Here is a 13,960-nt window from a genome sequence, read left to right on the forward strand (position 1 = left end):
TGGCGCCAGCCAGCTGCTTTACAAAAATTATACACTGTTTTATACGCCACGCGCTTACCTGTTCTCTCCGTGAACCGCTTCGCGAGCGATTCCCACGTGAAGTAACCTTGGAGCTCTTCTGACAGATTCTCGAGCGTCTTCATGTCATCCTCCGTCAATGCACGCGGGCGCCCACTTCTCGGTCGAGAATCAACGTTTCCCTCCGCTCGCCACCGACGTAGGATCCTGTATCCATGAGGCTTGCTTATACCCCATTCCTTGCATACATCTGATACCGAGGCTTGTCCGTAACGCACGGCAAAGTGCACACACTTGGCAAAAGCAACCCTCTCCGTGTCGCTCAGTTCCCGCCCACCGCGCTCTCGCACGCCGCTTGGAGCCTTGAACGGGCTCAACAGAGGACCGAGGACTGTGCGCGAGGGTGTTTTCTCACGCTTCCGCAGCCTCTCGCTCACCGGTCGCGTGCGCGCGTCGCCGTGAACCTGCAACTTCGTCCGTCGAGGCGCGCGATTCAAACTTGATGGCGTGCGCTCTTCCTCGCCCCCTGAGCGCTCGGTGCCTGGGTTTAGCAGACCAAGCGGCCAAAACATGTGAAACTTGGCACGCGAGCTCTCCGTCGCGCCCCGGGTCGATTTGTGTCGTCCGCGCGCGCGCTGGCGCGGGGAGCACGCGCGTTTCGAATTGTTTCGTCGATGGGCGTACACACGTAGAAAAAAGGAGAAAACCCTAGGAGGGGTAAAAATTTAGCTAAATCGCTCTCGAACTTTTGCAACTTTTTTTGCGTTTTCCTATCATTTTGGAATTGACACAAAATGGAAATCATCACTCATCGGCGATTTTACGCAAATCCACACCGGGGAACTTGCATCGACGTACGGGAAATTTCAACAGCTTTCCAGCGATGTACAGCATGCCTCGATATGATGCGATAACGCGTATAACAAAGCTCAGTATCATCACTTTTGACACGGAGGTTAGTAATATGCAATTGTATTAAAATATATTTTATATTATTCGGATAGACTTTAATATATATTAAATATTGTATGCATGAATGATAAAAAGTTACTTCAGCACGAGATTTAGCCACCCCCGAAATTTCCACGCGACATTTTCACAGTTTTTTCGAAAACACTCGTACAATAGTACAACTTACCTTGAGAATTGCTGAGTGGAAATTCCACTGTGGAATGATAATTCTCGTTTTTTTCATTGTACATACACCTCGTCACCTTCGGAAGAACAACCCTCCTCGCCTCCGCTGCCCCAACGGTTCGCGAGACACGTAACGTGAGAAACGGCGTTCGGAAAGCGGTGGCTGTCGCTCACGCATACACTACCCCTGATCGGACTTGTGTATCACGTTGCTGAAGTGCGATGCGTCCTCCATCGTACCGGGGAGCTCGCGGTTCAGCAGGGCGCACGAGCACGGGAGGTCGAAGCGGCTTACGTTTCGACGGCCGGGGGCGCGGTCGCGGCCGCAGTGGACAATTTCGTGATGAAGGCCCGCCGAGCTCACTTGAAGGTTCTTGGAATATCATCCATTTTCCCAGCCGTATTAACTTTGGCCTCTAGAGATCGGTACTTTCTTACACGCTTGTGAAGGTGAGATTGTGTGTCTATCGACGAACAAGAAGGTAAGTAACAAAAACTGCACGAATGAAGCATGTCGACGAATGTCACCGTACAGGTACCGTATTTCAACGGAGCAGTTTACCTTGAAAACAAGACCCAGGTAAGACCACGCTCTGACTAATTTCGCCCTTTCTTGAACCTATGAAAGGTTGGGAAGGTCGAAGAAATATTTGGTCCAGTAAATGACAAGGTGACAAGATTTTTAGTCGAGTACACAGCCTGTGTTGACACATCGATCAGATGTTTACTGTGAAACTCATTGAAGGAGTTAACGCAGAGTCGTATGAGAAAGGTGAAAGTGATCGATGCTTGTGTACGTCTCTATTCTCACTGCCACCCAGGTGCAAAGTTCTACATCAGTCCAGACAAGCTCCTACCAGTTGAGCGTTTCATCAACCCAGTGAGGTACATCCGTTCTTCCATTCTTCTGATGAAAGCGGTTTTAACCTATTTGTCTGGTAGTGGTGGCAGAGCGAGCGGTAGAGGCCGAGCAGGGAGAGCCCCCGGGATGAGAGGAGGTCGAGGAGGTCGAGGTACAGCACGGGGCGCTGCAAGAGGCCGAGGCGGTAGATCACGTTTCTGAGACTGTACTAGTCAAGAATATTCTGCCGGGAGATAGTAGAGAGGTTGGAAAACAACTCGACCGAACCATTTAATACAACTTTTGTATCTATTATACTTTTGAAATCACGCAAGAAGTTCAGTGTTCATGTATCTGTACGATCAATTAGTTGATGTTGCTCACAGGAAAAGAGCACACTACCTTGAATCCAAAGATTCTGGGCTCGTACGCAGTAACTTGCTTCGTAATCTGCAAGTGGCTGAAGGTCATCAAAAATAAATGAGGAAAAGTAGTTCCAAAATATGCTCCGTCTGTGTTTCCTTGGTATTTGCTTCGTGGGAAGTAAACGTCCTATGCGAAAGACTTTAGTTCAAGGATGGAGGGCCACGTTCATATTTACCTTGCACTTCGGGCAGAATATCTTAACAGTGGCCGTTCGGAATATATCAGATGTACCCACTGGTAGGCATGGCGTGTTCGCACAGAGAAAACGAGGACACCTCCCGAAGTGGTTTCGTTTATACTTTTCTAACATCGCGGTCATCCCTCTTTGTGTGAGAATATATCGCGCATGAATAAGACCATACAGTAACTCTGCCGCAGACTCGACTAGTTCTCGTTGCTGCTCATTCAGCTCTTGACGCTCTCGCTCCACGTCAAGGATCATATCTAGGGCGTAGTCATAATACGGGACAGAGGAGCTCAGTCCACTCAAGTTGAAGTCGTCTTGAATGTAGTCCTCGTCCACTTCGCAAAACATCTCGTTACCCTTCAAAGTGCAGAACCAAGATATCCATGATTGTTCTGTGCCACCAACAGAATCATTGTAGGAGTCTTCGGAAGAAGATTCCGTCTCATCCTGCTGCTGCAACGCCTTACGCATGAGCACGAACTCCAGCTCCTTTAAAGCTTGACGTACTTAGCGCACTTAGCGTACTTAGCGCACGATATTCGAAATGCTACGCCCAGCAGCTCAACAATATCGGCGTGTAATATTCTGTAGATGCCTTTCAGCTTGCGTCTCCTGTCAGAGCTCTCAGTCGGGCTTACTCGCGTGCGTGAGATGATGGAGTGTGGAAAGATTTATCTCACGGGTTCAGAGAGCCCCCCACCGCGACTCACGAGTCATGAACCGCCGATGAGAACATACATTGTATCTTTTAGCACCATCATGCCATTACATCACATCCACAACCGGGCGTTTCTACCTTGGGAAAATTCGTGAAAAGAAGCTTATCCCGGGCTGCAGGGTCCCCCGCGTGCGACGTTGCCTTCACGGAGGACGTCAGTTTGCGGAACTATGCAACCACAAGTGTTGAATCGAGGAATTTCATACGCCCTGAAGGGCGAGCAGAGTTTGTTTGCTTACTTCCGACCGAAATCAACTCCCACTAGGAGCGGTCACTTTGGTAGTCACCGTACCGCGCACTCTACTTCGACGTGCCGAGCGTCGCTAAAAACCGGCATAGTCGGACTTCCCAACGTCGGGAAGAGCACGTTATTTAATGCACTCGTGGAGAATAGTCGCGCGCAAGCCGCAAATTTCCCTTTTTGTACTATCGAGCCCAACTTTGGAATCGTTCCAGTGTCGGACAAGCGTTTGGAGACCCTCGCGGCAATATCTCGATCCTCAAACATCGTTCCTGCCACCGTAGAAATTGTCGATATCGCCGGGCTTGTCAAAGGAGCATCCGAGGGTGAAGGTCTGGGGAACAAATTTCTGGCAAATATCCGTGAGTGCGACGCTATTGTTCATGTAGTGAGGTGTTTCAATGATGATAACATCGTTCACGTGAATGGCATCGTCGATCCAAGAAGAGACGCAGCAATCATTAACACCGAGCTCGCCTTGGCCGACATGGGACAAATTCAGAAAAGAATGGAAAAGATCCAAAAGGCAAAAGGAAAAGTGTCCGTTACTGGGCAAACAGCAGAGTCTGAACTTAAAGTTCTTGCTGATATCTTGAGTCAACTTGAGCAAGGAAAACAAGTGAGACAGATGGAACTCAACGACGACGATCGATACATAATCACGGAGCTACGCCTGCTGACAGCAAAACCCTGCATTTACGCGGCGAACGTGCCAGAAGGCGATCTAGCCACCAATGGTGCTGATAACGTGCATTTTAAAGCTCTTGCCGACTTCGCAGTGGAGAGTGGTGCAGGGATCACCTGTGTTTCTGCGCAAGTTGCGGCTGAACTAAAAGATCTGACCGAAGAAGACCGTGTTGACTATTTATTGTGCATCGGTACAAACAGCGATGGAACAAGCGAGCTCATCGAAACAGCTTATCGCCAGCTAGAACTGCTCACCTATTTCACAACAGGTGAAAAAGAAACGCGTGCTTGGACTATTCGCCGTGGATTCACTGCACCTCAAGCTGCAGGAGTCATACATACGGACTTTGAAAAAGGTTTTATCAAAGCTGAAACAGTCCACTACGACGATTTCGTGAGCAGTGGTGGGTTCACTGGTGCAAAAGAAAATGGGCTGTTACAGTTGGAGGGAAAAGACTACGTCGTTCAAGAGGGAGACGTGATGGTGTTCAAATTCAATGTGTAGCTTAGAGGTCTAAGATAACTCCACTCGCCCCTAAAATGGGAGTTCTCGGTGTCCATCCGTCGTTATAATCACTGATACCTAAATCTCTCAGTGCAGCGCTGCCTACATCAACGCAAAAGCGAGGGTGATCATCTTTCAATGAACGAAGTATACGACCTGCATTGACCGAGTTGAGATATTCCTACGTTCTTAATTGTGAGATAACCGTGCAACGAGATACCAGGGCTCACCTTGATAGTTTCATTTCTGTTTGCAACGTTTCTGATAAGTACACAGCATTGACGTAGGACCTTTCCTCTCCTATCGTGTTGCATGATCTTTAATACTTTATTGATTCCATCCGTCTCGTACAAAGTGCACGCGGCAGACTGGTTCCGAAGAGTCAAAGCGGCTATGGTGCCAACTATTTCTTCAAGCCAAGGGGTATCTAGTGAACAACTTAGAGAAAAGTCAACTCGAGAGGATTTTCAGGCACACCGTGGTCGAGCAGTGGAACAAAAACGTCAATGATCCTCAAATTTAACAGAGAAATCTTGCACGAATCACACATCACTAGACGGCGTACGCACTTGCAGATCTGATGAAGTAGCAGGGCACTGTCCTCAGATGTTGACAGATCCTGCGTGCGCTATAAGAACCAAGGAAACCGAGAAAGTAAACACAGCCCTGACCAGTAAGACGCGCATGATATCGACTTCGACACTCCTGCATGCACGTTCGTTCACCAAAAGTTCGGTTAACTGAGAAGTAAGTTCCAGGTACTTTCACATCTTCAGTATTCGTTACCAGCTCAAGGAGGTGTAAAAGTGTTGTATACTGATTAAGCTGCGAACACCGATATATGCCTAAGACGACTTAGTTAGTTAATGCATCATAAATTTGTGACTGTACTATACCTGCACACACGTGCCGAACTATGCCATGTTCAAATAAAATGAGAGCACGTGTGTGTTTTCTTGACGCCACGGTGTGAACTCCATCCAGCAATATTGAAATGAGTACTCTAGATGCTGACTGAACCATCAACTCATCATCACTAGTTAACGTCCTCGAAAGCATGTCAAGCACATATTCCTAACAATGAAGTTTAGACTTCTTTTCATTAGGAAAATACAGGGAACACGGACTTGCAAGAGGACAGTCTTGTTGTCATCTTGGTGCTTCATGGCACTCGCTACAAAGTTGTTGAAAGAGGACGAAGATTCGGATGTCGAAAGGGTTCTCAAAACTCCTGAAAATTCTTGGCACTCGAGCACAAGTTGACTGTTCTCAGGAACAACCATCAAAGCTGTTGTTTCAAAGGACAAGTTGCCAAGTTTAGATGTAGAATGATATTTTTTTTGGTCGACTTACCTTCCAAACATTCAAAAGCCCAGTCGCGCTGGTGAGCTGCTTCAGTTATCTTGCAGGAAATTTGCAGCAAAAGTTTATTTGCTCCACTTTGTCCAATAACACGTAGAAAAGCGTCATCGTGATCTGTGGCAGAAGAACGGGCTGCAAGTATGAGCGCCAAAATTTGTTGCCTGCTCAACACGCCTTCCTTCATGCTTTCTTCCGTGTGTTTCTCTTCCATCTCTAAGATGGCTCGAAGTGAGGATAAAACGAGTTGAGCCTGCTCGCGTGCTACTGTATTCCTAGAGAAGCAGCTTGGTTGCGAGACCATCGAAACGTCGAAGTCTTGGAGTTTTAACTCTTCCAAAGCTGATTCGCGAGCTTCTAACGCATCCATATCAAAGTTTTCGGTATAGTTGGCGACAGTCTCGTCGTAAATCTCCTGCTCTAAGCTGTTAAAATTTGAAACCCAGAGTTGGCCACAACTTTCGACCTGAGTTAGTCGTCGGCGCATTTCCAACAGTAGTCGCTGCCGCCGTGCTCAATGTGATTCACCCTACGAAATGTATCCGCAAATTTTGTACTTCGCGACCGCGCGTCTACGGTGAGCATTTTTGTGCCGCGGATTGAGTCCCCTCCAGGTTCCCCATCGCGTGTCAGTTTACGAAAGCCGCTCGATGGAGCTCGATGGGATGCAGCGTGCGCTGAGTACGACGCTCGGGCCCGTACACAACACATAGCGTCACGACGCGAACGCCCCGGACGCAGCGCGCGCGTCGTTTTCGAGCGGTGCTCTCGCTCGAGCGCGCGTCGCCGTCGAGAACGTCCCGGAGGACTCATAGCGTGAATCTCCTTTCAATTTTGAATTAAACTTATGAGAGGTCACCAGCTCTAAGCTAAAGCTTCGATGGATGGACATATGCCGTTTTTCACGAAATCGATTGTATTCATGTGAACACTTGAACACTGTGCACAGTGCTATAACTCCGAAATCAAACGGACAGAGCACGGATTACAAAGCTATGTTCCCCATGGTGTCATCATCGCTTCCGCTCTCACTTTCAGTCTTATGAGAATTTGTCATTTGTTCAGATAGAAGCTTGTCATCTCTTTCGCTGACCACTCTTGCGCCTTCTTTCACGACCAACTTTCCACCCTTCGAGGTGATGTGTTCCTATATTTCATGCAGTTAATAATGAAACGACAAACACAGAATGAGATTTGAGCTCACCCTCAAAACTTCGATCGCATTGTCGACCAACGAAATTCCCGACTCTCGTTCAGAAGACTGAGTTGACAGCACATAAAGTGGTGATGCTACCAGAGACATCTTCACTTTACAGTCCTCTGTTGAAATATTTTCGGCGTAGCGCATAGCACTTTTAATGCTTAAAACCCCATTGTATTCGAAACAGGTCAGTTCAACGTCCGCACGTATTTTGAGTGGCTGTGGTGTCATGCGCCGTTGGATGTCCTTTGTTAGTGCAAATGCAACAGCTTCACTCAGTGCTTCTTCGTCTTGTTCGGTCGTGGCAGAAATCCTTCGCTCAGCGAACTCTTTGTGCAGTAAGCTCGGATCTGTAACAAACATCTTGAAAGCATCAAAGGCATGTCCATACTTGCTGTAAAACGGCCAACCAAATGACTTTGACAAGATCAGTGTGTGTATACACGTTCTCGAGGTTAAAATGTCACCTTATACAATTGTTCGGGTAGAGTACCGGTCGTCTCGGAAACATGTCTGATAATAGAATGGACTACCTTGCTCTTATTGTATTTGATTTCGCACGCTTCAATGTCTTCTGGCGAAACCCGTCTGCCGCACAGCAACAGTTAGATCGACAAGGATACGAAGTTCCACATTAACAGTACCTCTTTGAGAGATCGATGTAGCCCTTCTCGTCATCAACGCGCAGTACCATAACTGGTTCGATACGACCGACCTAGACAAATATTTGATCCGGTTCCAAAGTTGGCAAGTGGATGCGTACCTTGATGAGTTTTGATACCGATCGAATGCGCCTCCTGGTGAGCTCTGACAGTAATATCATGCCCTCGATGTTGTCATACTCCAGTAATTGAACATATGCGCCCATTTCGGCTATGCTCTTGACCTATGTTTGCGAGATTAACCTGGGTTGACTGTGACTGACCTGGGCTGGGTTCTGTACCTGCACCATCACGACCTGGTCGATGTCTGGAAACCTTTCAGAATACATTCTGCACTCCGGCGCCTTTAGTTCGCGTGAAAATAAACGAGGACGCAAAATGAGAAGTGCTTACCATGAGGATATATGCTCAACGCCCGGCGCAACTTGCAGGGAATTCGCCTTGAAAAAGTACGAAAGGTGTCCAAGAAACCACGCAGCTGTTATGTCTGAACTTTCCTTGTGCGCGGGATCACGTCGCTCTGTAGTACGATGCGTCCTTGTTTACGCGCCCGCAGCTTTTAATAACCGTGAAGAGGCCGATTCCCGCGCGCGTTAGGCCTGCTGCACCTGGTACACGCTGGTACCGTACCAGCGTACCGGTGTACCAGGTATTTTGTATGAGCAAACAGTGTTGTACCAGACGATTTTGGTACGTACCAGGAAATTCCTGGTACAGGTCACTTTTGAGCCCGTCGTGGTGGGAAATCGAGATTTATGACTCGTCAGCGAGGCTCTGGCGCGTGAAAACGACCAAGAGCGCGACACACGAGACGAGCGAGGCGCGCGCGAACGCGAGGGTGCGACCGGGATTTAGCAGCGCGGGTTTAGGCGCGACGTGTTTGAAATTTGAATAGATGATGTATTAGCAAACGCCAGCTGTCGACGCTCGATGACGCCCGTCGACGAAGCGGGCGCCGCGCCGAGGAGCGATGACGAAGCACACAGTCGACATCAGAGACGTGCGAGGTAGAAGAAAGTGGAGTAGCCGTCGGTGCCGTGGTAGGTGCTGACAGCAATGGTGTTGATGATGGAATCAGAGACGACGAAATCCTCTCGTCAGGTGACGAGCATGTGGACCAGTACGTCAAAGACACAGACGAGCGGGTCATGTCCCCACACGCAAAGGTTTTGAATCGAACGGAAATGACGTGTGTAGGTAACCTCGATGAAAACATGCAGGTACAGGGTGATGACTCACGTCCCGCTCGGGACAAGGCAAATGTAACTTTTGCACAGAAGGCAGCCCGCAAGGTATTAGAGCGTCAAGAGAAAGAGACACGTAGTAAACATAGAAGATTGAATCGATAGATAGACGTAGCGCGCGAAGTGCGTCGGTTCTCGCGCGATTCTCGTCGATTCGTCACCTCCGTACCAGCTCGTACCAGCTGGTACGGAGGTGACGAATCGCGCTCGCGCCGTCGTCGCGCGCGGGTCCAGAAAATCAGGTCCCAAACGCATCGCGACTCGTCGCGCCAACGAGGGGTCTTCGACGGGTCGTAACGTCGTGACTCGCGTTTCTCTCGCGTACCCCCTCGCCGGGATTTTAGAGCCCCCAAAAGAGGTCGATTCACGACTCGTCGTGTGCGCCGTGTCAAAATCCATATACCGCGGGAGGGTCACCGACCCTCGAGTTACACTCTTCGGGCATGGTGACAATAACTGTATTTAGCCTGCAATAATCCTAACAAATTTCGCTAAATTGAAAGTTTGAAATTCTCAATTATGGACCTTGCCTGCACGGGCCGGTGTTTAAAACACGAAAGTCGCATCGTCGGGCGGCTGTACGCGTCAGCGATCGTCTCGCAACCTTGTAGCTTGCACGCTGCAGTGGACTCACCGCGCGGACGCGACCACTGTCGCTGCAATCACTTTTACTGAGATTCAAGTGACCCGAGCAATGAGTATTCCGAGTGTGCAGGGCATCGTGATCTTGGACGAAGACGGCAAGAGGGTTGCTGTCAAGTATTACGATTCTTTCAGGTAGCGCTGGCGAGTTAAGTTTTTAGCGTGATTGAGTTTTTCAGCAGATTACCACGAGATGCTCAATTTCAGTTCGAGCGGAACTTGTGTAAACGGTCCACCCACTTGAGCTGCAACGGTGACGTAGAGCTACTTGTTCTCGACAACCACATAGCAGTCCACAAATCTAGCCATGACTTACGATTCTACATGATTGCGAGCCAATCGGAGAATGAGCTGATAATTGTGTCAATACTCGAAACGCTCTATGATTCACTGCATAATTTGTTACGAGGACTAGTGGATAAGCAGTCTGCACTAGAAAACCTTGATCTAGTGTTGCTCGTGATAGACGAGCTCATCGACGGGGGTCTCATATTGGAAACAGATCCAAACACGATTTCGAGCCGTGTAGCGATGTCAGAAGATTGTATAGAGCATTCGTTGACAGAGCAAACGATTTCACAGGCTCTAGCTTCGGCCCGTGAGCAACTGTCTCGAAATTTACTCCGATAAATGTAGTAGTATTCTACTTTTGAAGCGCGCAGAAAAGCGTGTTTGCAACTTTTGCGTTGGCTTTTGTAATTCAACAACTTCGCTAGAGGACGGAAGACGGATTCTAATTGGCACTGAGCACTCGAAAAGAATCAACAACCTTTCGTACTTCCTGCAGGACGGGTCAGTGAGAGATAGAAGTGAGCGTAAACGAAGGAACCTTGGCTGATGTAGCCCACTGTTTCTCATCAGCTGCTACAGATGCAATGACCACGTAGTTCTGGGGTACTGAGTTCAAGGATAGGGGTTCTTGTGTACACGGACGCGTACCTGACTGGTGGTGACACATGCAGTGTTGTGTAAACCGTACGCAGCAAAAGGAGTCTCAAGCTCATACTAATTCGGAGAAAGCACGGGCGAAAACGGTCAGTGATTATTTCACTGGATTGCTTTACGTCACCTGATAGTATCCACGACCTTCGATGGTGTATTGCTGCGAAGAAATAATTTCTTCTTGTTCAACCGCAACACTGTGCAAAACGTTTGAAAATAGTCTGAAGGAAACGTCGAACGCACCTGCCCGTAATAGCTGGTGAAACAGCGTTCAAAACGCTGGCCAGTGAACCAACTTTTTCGATTGTTGGCGATTTTTCGGTGATGAGTAACTTGTTTGTTGGAATGATTATGACTTGAAGCGTTCCTGCGTTCGAGCTTGCGAACTGCACCTCAGTGGTCGCCTATCGCCGATGAGATCCGTCTTCGTTATCATACAAGTTTAAAACTAACCTCATCACATCTAGGCTGACAGTAGTTGCCACTTTTCGCATTACTCACAGGAATCTATTGCATATTTACGGCAATCTTCACCACTTGAAGAGTGCACATACCTCCTCCCAGTTTCTGGGCAACGATATTTTGTAAGGTTCTATCGCTCCCGCCCTATGAAAACGTCGCCGTAAGAAAAATTAAACGCCAGTGAAAATTTGACAACCTTAAAGCTGGCGTGCGAGTTTTTCCAGCCTCAAACATGAAATATCCTGACTGGAGACAGGGTGTCAAAGTAACTTGCAATGTGATGCTTCTTGGCTTACCACGTCTTCAGAAGGGGGTAAATATGCGCCGACCTACGTGTTTTCATGAGTTACTGTCAAATATGTCGAGTTTTACTTGCATATTACCTGCTTTCCATCCTGAGTCGCCTTTCAGTGGGGGCAGCGGAAAGACGTGTAAGTCATACCTCGAAGGCGTTGACAGGAAGTGTCGTGAGTGTCGTGAGAAGACCTGTCAGAGTGATACAGTTCAAATCGCGTCTGCTCACGGCGGACATGTTCTGAAATGGTGTGAGCAACGTGTCTTGATTCAAGGGGCAGCGTACCGAAACTGGGCGGCGCCCGGTCACTTTGGACTTCCGAGCACACTGCTGCGAGCCGTCTCGACCGTGATGCAGTATGTGAGCCGTTGACATGACCATATCGTCGGGATCGACGAGTTGGTGGGGATGTATCCACCGCGTGCGAATAGTGCGTCGACGGGCGTGATCTTCGCGTATGTGCGTCGTCGAGCTTTCAGGTGTCCCAGAGCTCTGTATGTGAAGTCCAATTTCACTTTCCTCCATTGTATGGAAAACTTCACACATGCTTCGTTTTAGCCCGGCGATTACCCCATCATTCGGAAAGTGATGGCACGATTCGTGACTAGTGAATTCGTGGAGGGGTCTTTTTTTCGCGTTTTTTTTCTTGAGTTACAACTCAGGGTAAATCGACGGGGTCGCAACTTTTGCAACATAAATTGGTCCTGGGAGAGAAGAAGGGAGTGAGACTTGCAGACCTTCGTAGTCCAAAGTGCGCGCCACCGGATCGTTTGCGTCGTCCAAATCCAAGGAAAGCTTTGCGGCGCAGCGCTTTTTGGAGTACAAAAAGTACGGCCAATACACCTTTTCCGTTCGGAAATTTGGTGAATTTAACCGGCGTCGCCACTTTCGCGCGCCCATCGTGCTGTGCACGTATAACCTGACACGTGCCCTAAGGATGCTGACGGAGGCGTTAACGAGCTGTTAATAGGTAGCTTTAAAGTTTGAAGTTTGAAGGCCCGCGCAGAGCCAGCATGTTCGTTACTGTGAGGACAAAGGTTGTCCGCTTATCACAGCTCCGGCGTTGCTTGCGTTTTGCGTGCCAAAGCCATCGTGCTCCTCTCCTATTACACGAGTATACAACACAAACTGTGGAACTTCGACACGTCTTGTTCAAGAAACGCTCCACAAGCTGGAAAACTGCGACTGCGCCGGCCCTGACAGACCATGCTTTTCATGACGCAGCCGACTGTACCTTGCAGCATATTCTTGATTGCGTTGAGGCGTTAGTAGAAAGTACTGATCTTGAAGTTGATGTCTCCCTTGAAAATGGTGTATTGATGGTTGAGTGCGGAAAGAGTGGGACTTTTGTGCTAAATAAGCAAACGCCTAACAAGCAAATATGGTTGGCCTCTCCAGTTTCTGGCCCACTGAGATACGACTACGTGTCTCAAAGATGGTTAAACATGAGGGACGGTCATAGCTTACAGTACCGTTTCAAGCATGACTTTGAGTCCATATGCAAAACTGAGCTGAACATCTTGTAACCTACACCCTGAAATCGTTGTCGTTACCTTATGAGCGTCTGTTGCGCAAAATAAAGCGTGACTGCCTTGATACGCTGAGCAGTCGACACATAATGAAGTTCTGTCTACTGATGTGGTGAGAGTCAATGTTCCTCTTTATAGTCTTTGCCCGCACCTTGAATATCGATTTACAGCGTTCTGATATATCATCTAAGTCGGAAGTTTGCGGAAGAAAGCAGATAACATCTTTTGTCGTTAGTAGTGACCTTGATATAAGCTCGGTACCGAAGACTCCACATATTTCCACTTTTGATAGAGTGTATCGTGGCATGGTCGTATACGAAGGCCCTCCCCACGGCGGAGATAGGAAAATGTAGTCAATTCGCGCACTACTCGACATTTCTAGGTAGTCGCAGCAAATAAACTCAATTCTGTGGTCCACCTTGGCCACTGTCGAATTGCATTTTGCCTAGAGCATGGATTAGCAACAACAGGAATAGAGTCGGTCAAGCATACCATTTTTATTTTTTCGCTATCTATGTCGCACGCTATCACGAAGAAACCAGCTTTGGCGAACGCGATCGTGTTGCCACCAACACCACAGAACGCGTCTAATACCACCACCCTTTTGGGCTTTGCGTTCTGCCACTTACGTTTTCGGATACACTCAACCGCTTGGTGACGGGCTACTAGAACGGGTGTGGTCGAATACCAAGCTTCGAAGTCGGCGAAAATTCCGTTCTCCCATTCTTCGAACAGATCGTAGCGTTGCCGCCAGTATTTCGCTGGTGGTGTCACGGGCATCTCTTTATTAACCGTCACTTGCAAAGTTGTACCTCCGAAACAGTCAGGTCAAGGATTAGTTCGAATCCCCGACGAGACTAGTTC

The 13,960-nt window shown here is 48.4% G+C and overlaps 9 protein-coding genes across 9 annotated transcripts; 4 read left to right on the forward strand and 5 right to left on the reverse strand.

The window, feature by feature from the left end:
* Nucleotides 1–1,377: 1,377 nt before the first annotated feature.
* On the forward strand, nucleotides 1,378–2,218 carry OT_ostta02g01330 (Translation elongation/initiation factor/Ribosomal, beta-barrel; the record flags this gene model as incomplete). The annotated part of the gene is made up of 7 exons (XM_022985019.1): nucleotides 1,378–1,525; nucleotides 1,576–1,637; nucleotides 1,691–1,735; nucleotides 1,784–1,825; nucleotides 1,876–1,927; nucleotides 1,977–2,040; nucleotides 2,098–2,218. 7 exons carry the CDS (start codon nucleotides 1,378–1,380, stop codon nucleotides 2,216–2,218), a joined length of 534 nt encoding a protein of 177 aa, XP_022840712.1.
* Nucleotides 2,219–2,335: 117 nt separating this feature from the next.
* OT_ostta02g01350 (Casein kinase II, regulatory subunit) lies at nucleotides 2,336–3,080 on the reverse strand (the record flags this gene model as incomplete). Its single annotated transcript, XM_022985020.1, has 3 exons — nucleotides 2,336–2,350; nucleotides 2,399–2,548; nucleotides 2,598–3,080. The coding sequence occupies 3 exons, from the start codon at nucleotides 3,078–3,080 to the stop codon at nucleotides 2,336–2,338; spliced, it is 648 nt and encodes a 215-aa protein (XP_022840713.1).
* A 417-nt stretch (nucleotides 3,081–3,497) lies between these two features.
* OT_ostta02g01360 (P-loop containing nucleoside triphosphate hydrolase) lies at nucleotides 3,498–4,760 on the forward strand (the record flags this gene model as incomplete). Its single annotated transcript, XM_003074867.1, has 1 exon — nucleotides 3,498–4,760. One exon carries the CDS (start codon nucleotides 3,498–3,500, stop codon nucleotides 4,758–4,760), a length of 1,263 nt encoding a protein of 420 aa, XP_003074915.1.
* Nucleotide 4,761: 1 nt separating this feature from the next.
* On the reverse strand, nucleotides 4,762–6,606 carry OT_ostta02g01370 (Armadillo-type fold; the record flags this gene model as incomplete). The annotated part of the gene is made up of 9 exons (XM_022985021.1): nucleotides 4,762–4,941; nucleotides 4,991–5,187; nucleotides 5,238–5,379; nucleotides 5,432–5,500; nucleotides 5,547–5,605; nucleotides 5,657–5,834; nucleotides 5,888–6,048; nucleotides 6,114–6,534; nucleotides 6,586–6,606. 9 exons carry the CDS (start codon nucleotides 6,604–6,606, stop codon nucleotides 4,762–4,764), a joined length of 1,428 nt encoding a protein of 475 aa, XP_022840714.1.
* Nucleotides 6,607–7,104: 498 nt separating this feature from the next.
* Nucleotides 7,105–8,378, reverse strand: OT_ostta02g01390 (Translation initiation factor 2, alpha subunit,C-terminal; the record flags this gene model as incomplete). Its single annotated transcript, XM_022985022.1, has 7 exons — nucleotides 7,105–7,266; nucleotides 7,324–7,737; nucleotides 7,788–7,908; nucleotides 7,965–8,035; nucleotides 8,084–8,206; nucleotides 8,264–8,326; nucleotides 8,376–8,378. The coding sequence occupies 7 exons, from the start codon at nucleotides 8,376–8,378 to the stop codon at nucleotides 7,105–7,107; spliced, it is 957 nt and encodes a 318-aa protein (XP_022840715.1).
* Nucleotides 8,379–10,192: 1,814 nt separating this feature from the next.
* On the forward strand, nucleotides 10,193–10,498 carry OT_ostta02g01400 (AP complex, mu/sigma subunit; the record flags this gene model as incomplete). The annotated part of the gene is made up of 1 exon (XM_003074873.2): nucleotides 10,193–10,498. The coding sequence occupies one exon, from the start codon at nucleotides 10,193–10,195 to the stop codon at nucleotides 10,496–10,498; it is 306 nt and encodes a 101-aa protein (XP_003074921.2).
* Nucleotides 10,499–10,601: 103 nt separating this feature from the next.
* On the reverse strand, nucleotides 10,602–12,113 carry OT_ostta02g01410 (Mog1/PsbP, alpha/beta/alpha sandwich; the record flags this gene model as incomplete). Its single annotated transcript, XM_022985023.1, has 12 exons — nucleotides 10,602–10,649; nucleotides 10,698–10,757; nucleotides 10,808–10,873; nucleotides 10,938–11,007; nucleotides 11,054–11,214; nucleotides 11,264–11,317; nucleotides 11,365–11,416; nucleotides 11,469–11,518; nucleotides 11,569–11,601; nucleotides 11,656–11,667; nucleotides 11,715–11,807; nucleotides 11,853–12,113. 12 exons carry the CDS (start codon nucleotides 12,111–12,113, stop codon nucleotides 10,602–10,604), a joined length of 960 nt encoding a protein of 319 aa, XP_022840716.1.
* Nucleotides 12,114–12,580: 467 nt separating this feature from the next.
* OT_ostta02g01420 (Frataxin/CyaY) lies at nucleotides 12,581–13,093 on the forward strand (the record flags this gene model as incomplete). Its single annotated transcript, XM_022985024.1, has 1 exon — nucleotides 12,581–13,093. The coding sequence occupies one exon, from the start codon at nucleotides 12,581–12,583 to the stop codon at nucleotides 13,091–13,093; it is 513 nt and encodes a 170-aa protein (XP_022840717.1).
* A 23-nt stretch (nucleotides 13,094–13,116) lies between these two features.
* Nucleotides 13,117–13,876, reverse strand: OT_ostta02g01430 (RNA cap guanine-N2 methyltransferase; the record flags this gene model as incomplete). The annotated part of the gene is made up of 3 exons (XM_022985025.1): nucleotides 13,117–13,197; nucleotides 13,248–13,541; nucleotides 13,589–13,876. 3 exons carry the CDS (start codon nucleotides 13,874–13,876, stop codon nucleotides 13,117–13,119), a joined length of 663 nt encoding a protein of 220 aa, XP_022840718.1.
* Between the last annotated feature and the right edge of the window lie 84 nt (nucleotides 13,877–13,960).

This window comes from Ostreococcus tauri (assembly GCF_000214015.3).
Source record: "Ostreococcus tauri WGS project CAID00000000 data, contig chromosome 02, whole genome shotgun sequence".
Lineage (NCBI taxonomy): Eukaryota > Viridiplantae > Chlorophyta > Mamiellophyceae > Mamiellales > Bathycoccaceae > Ostreococcus > Ostreococcus tauri.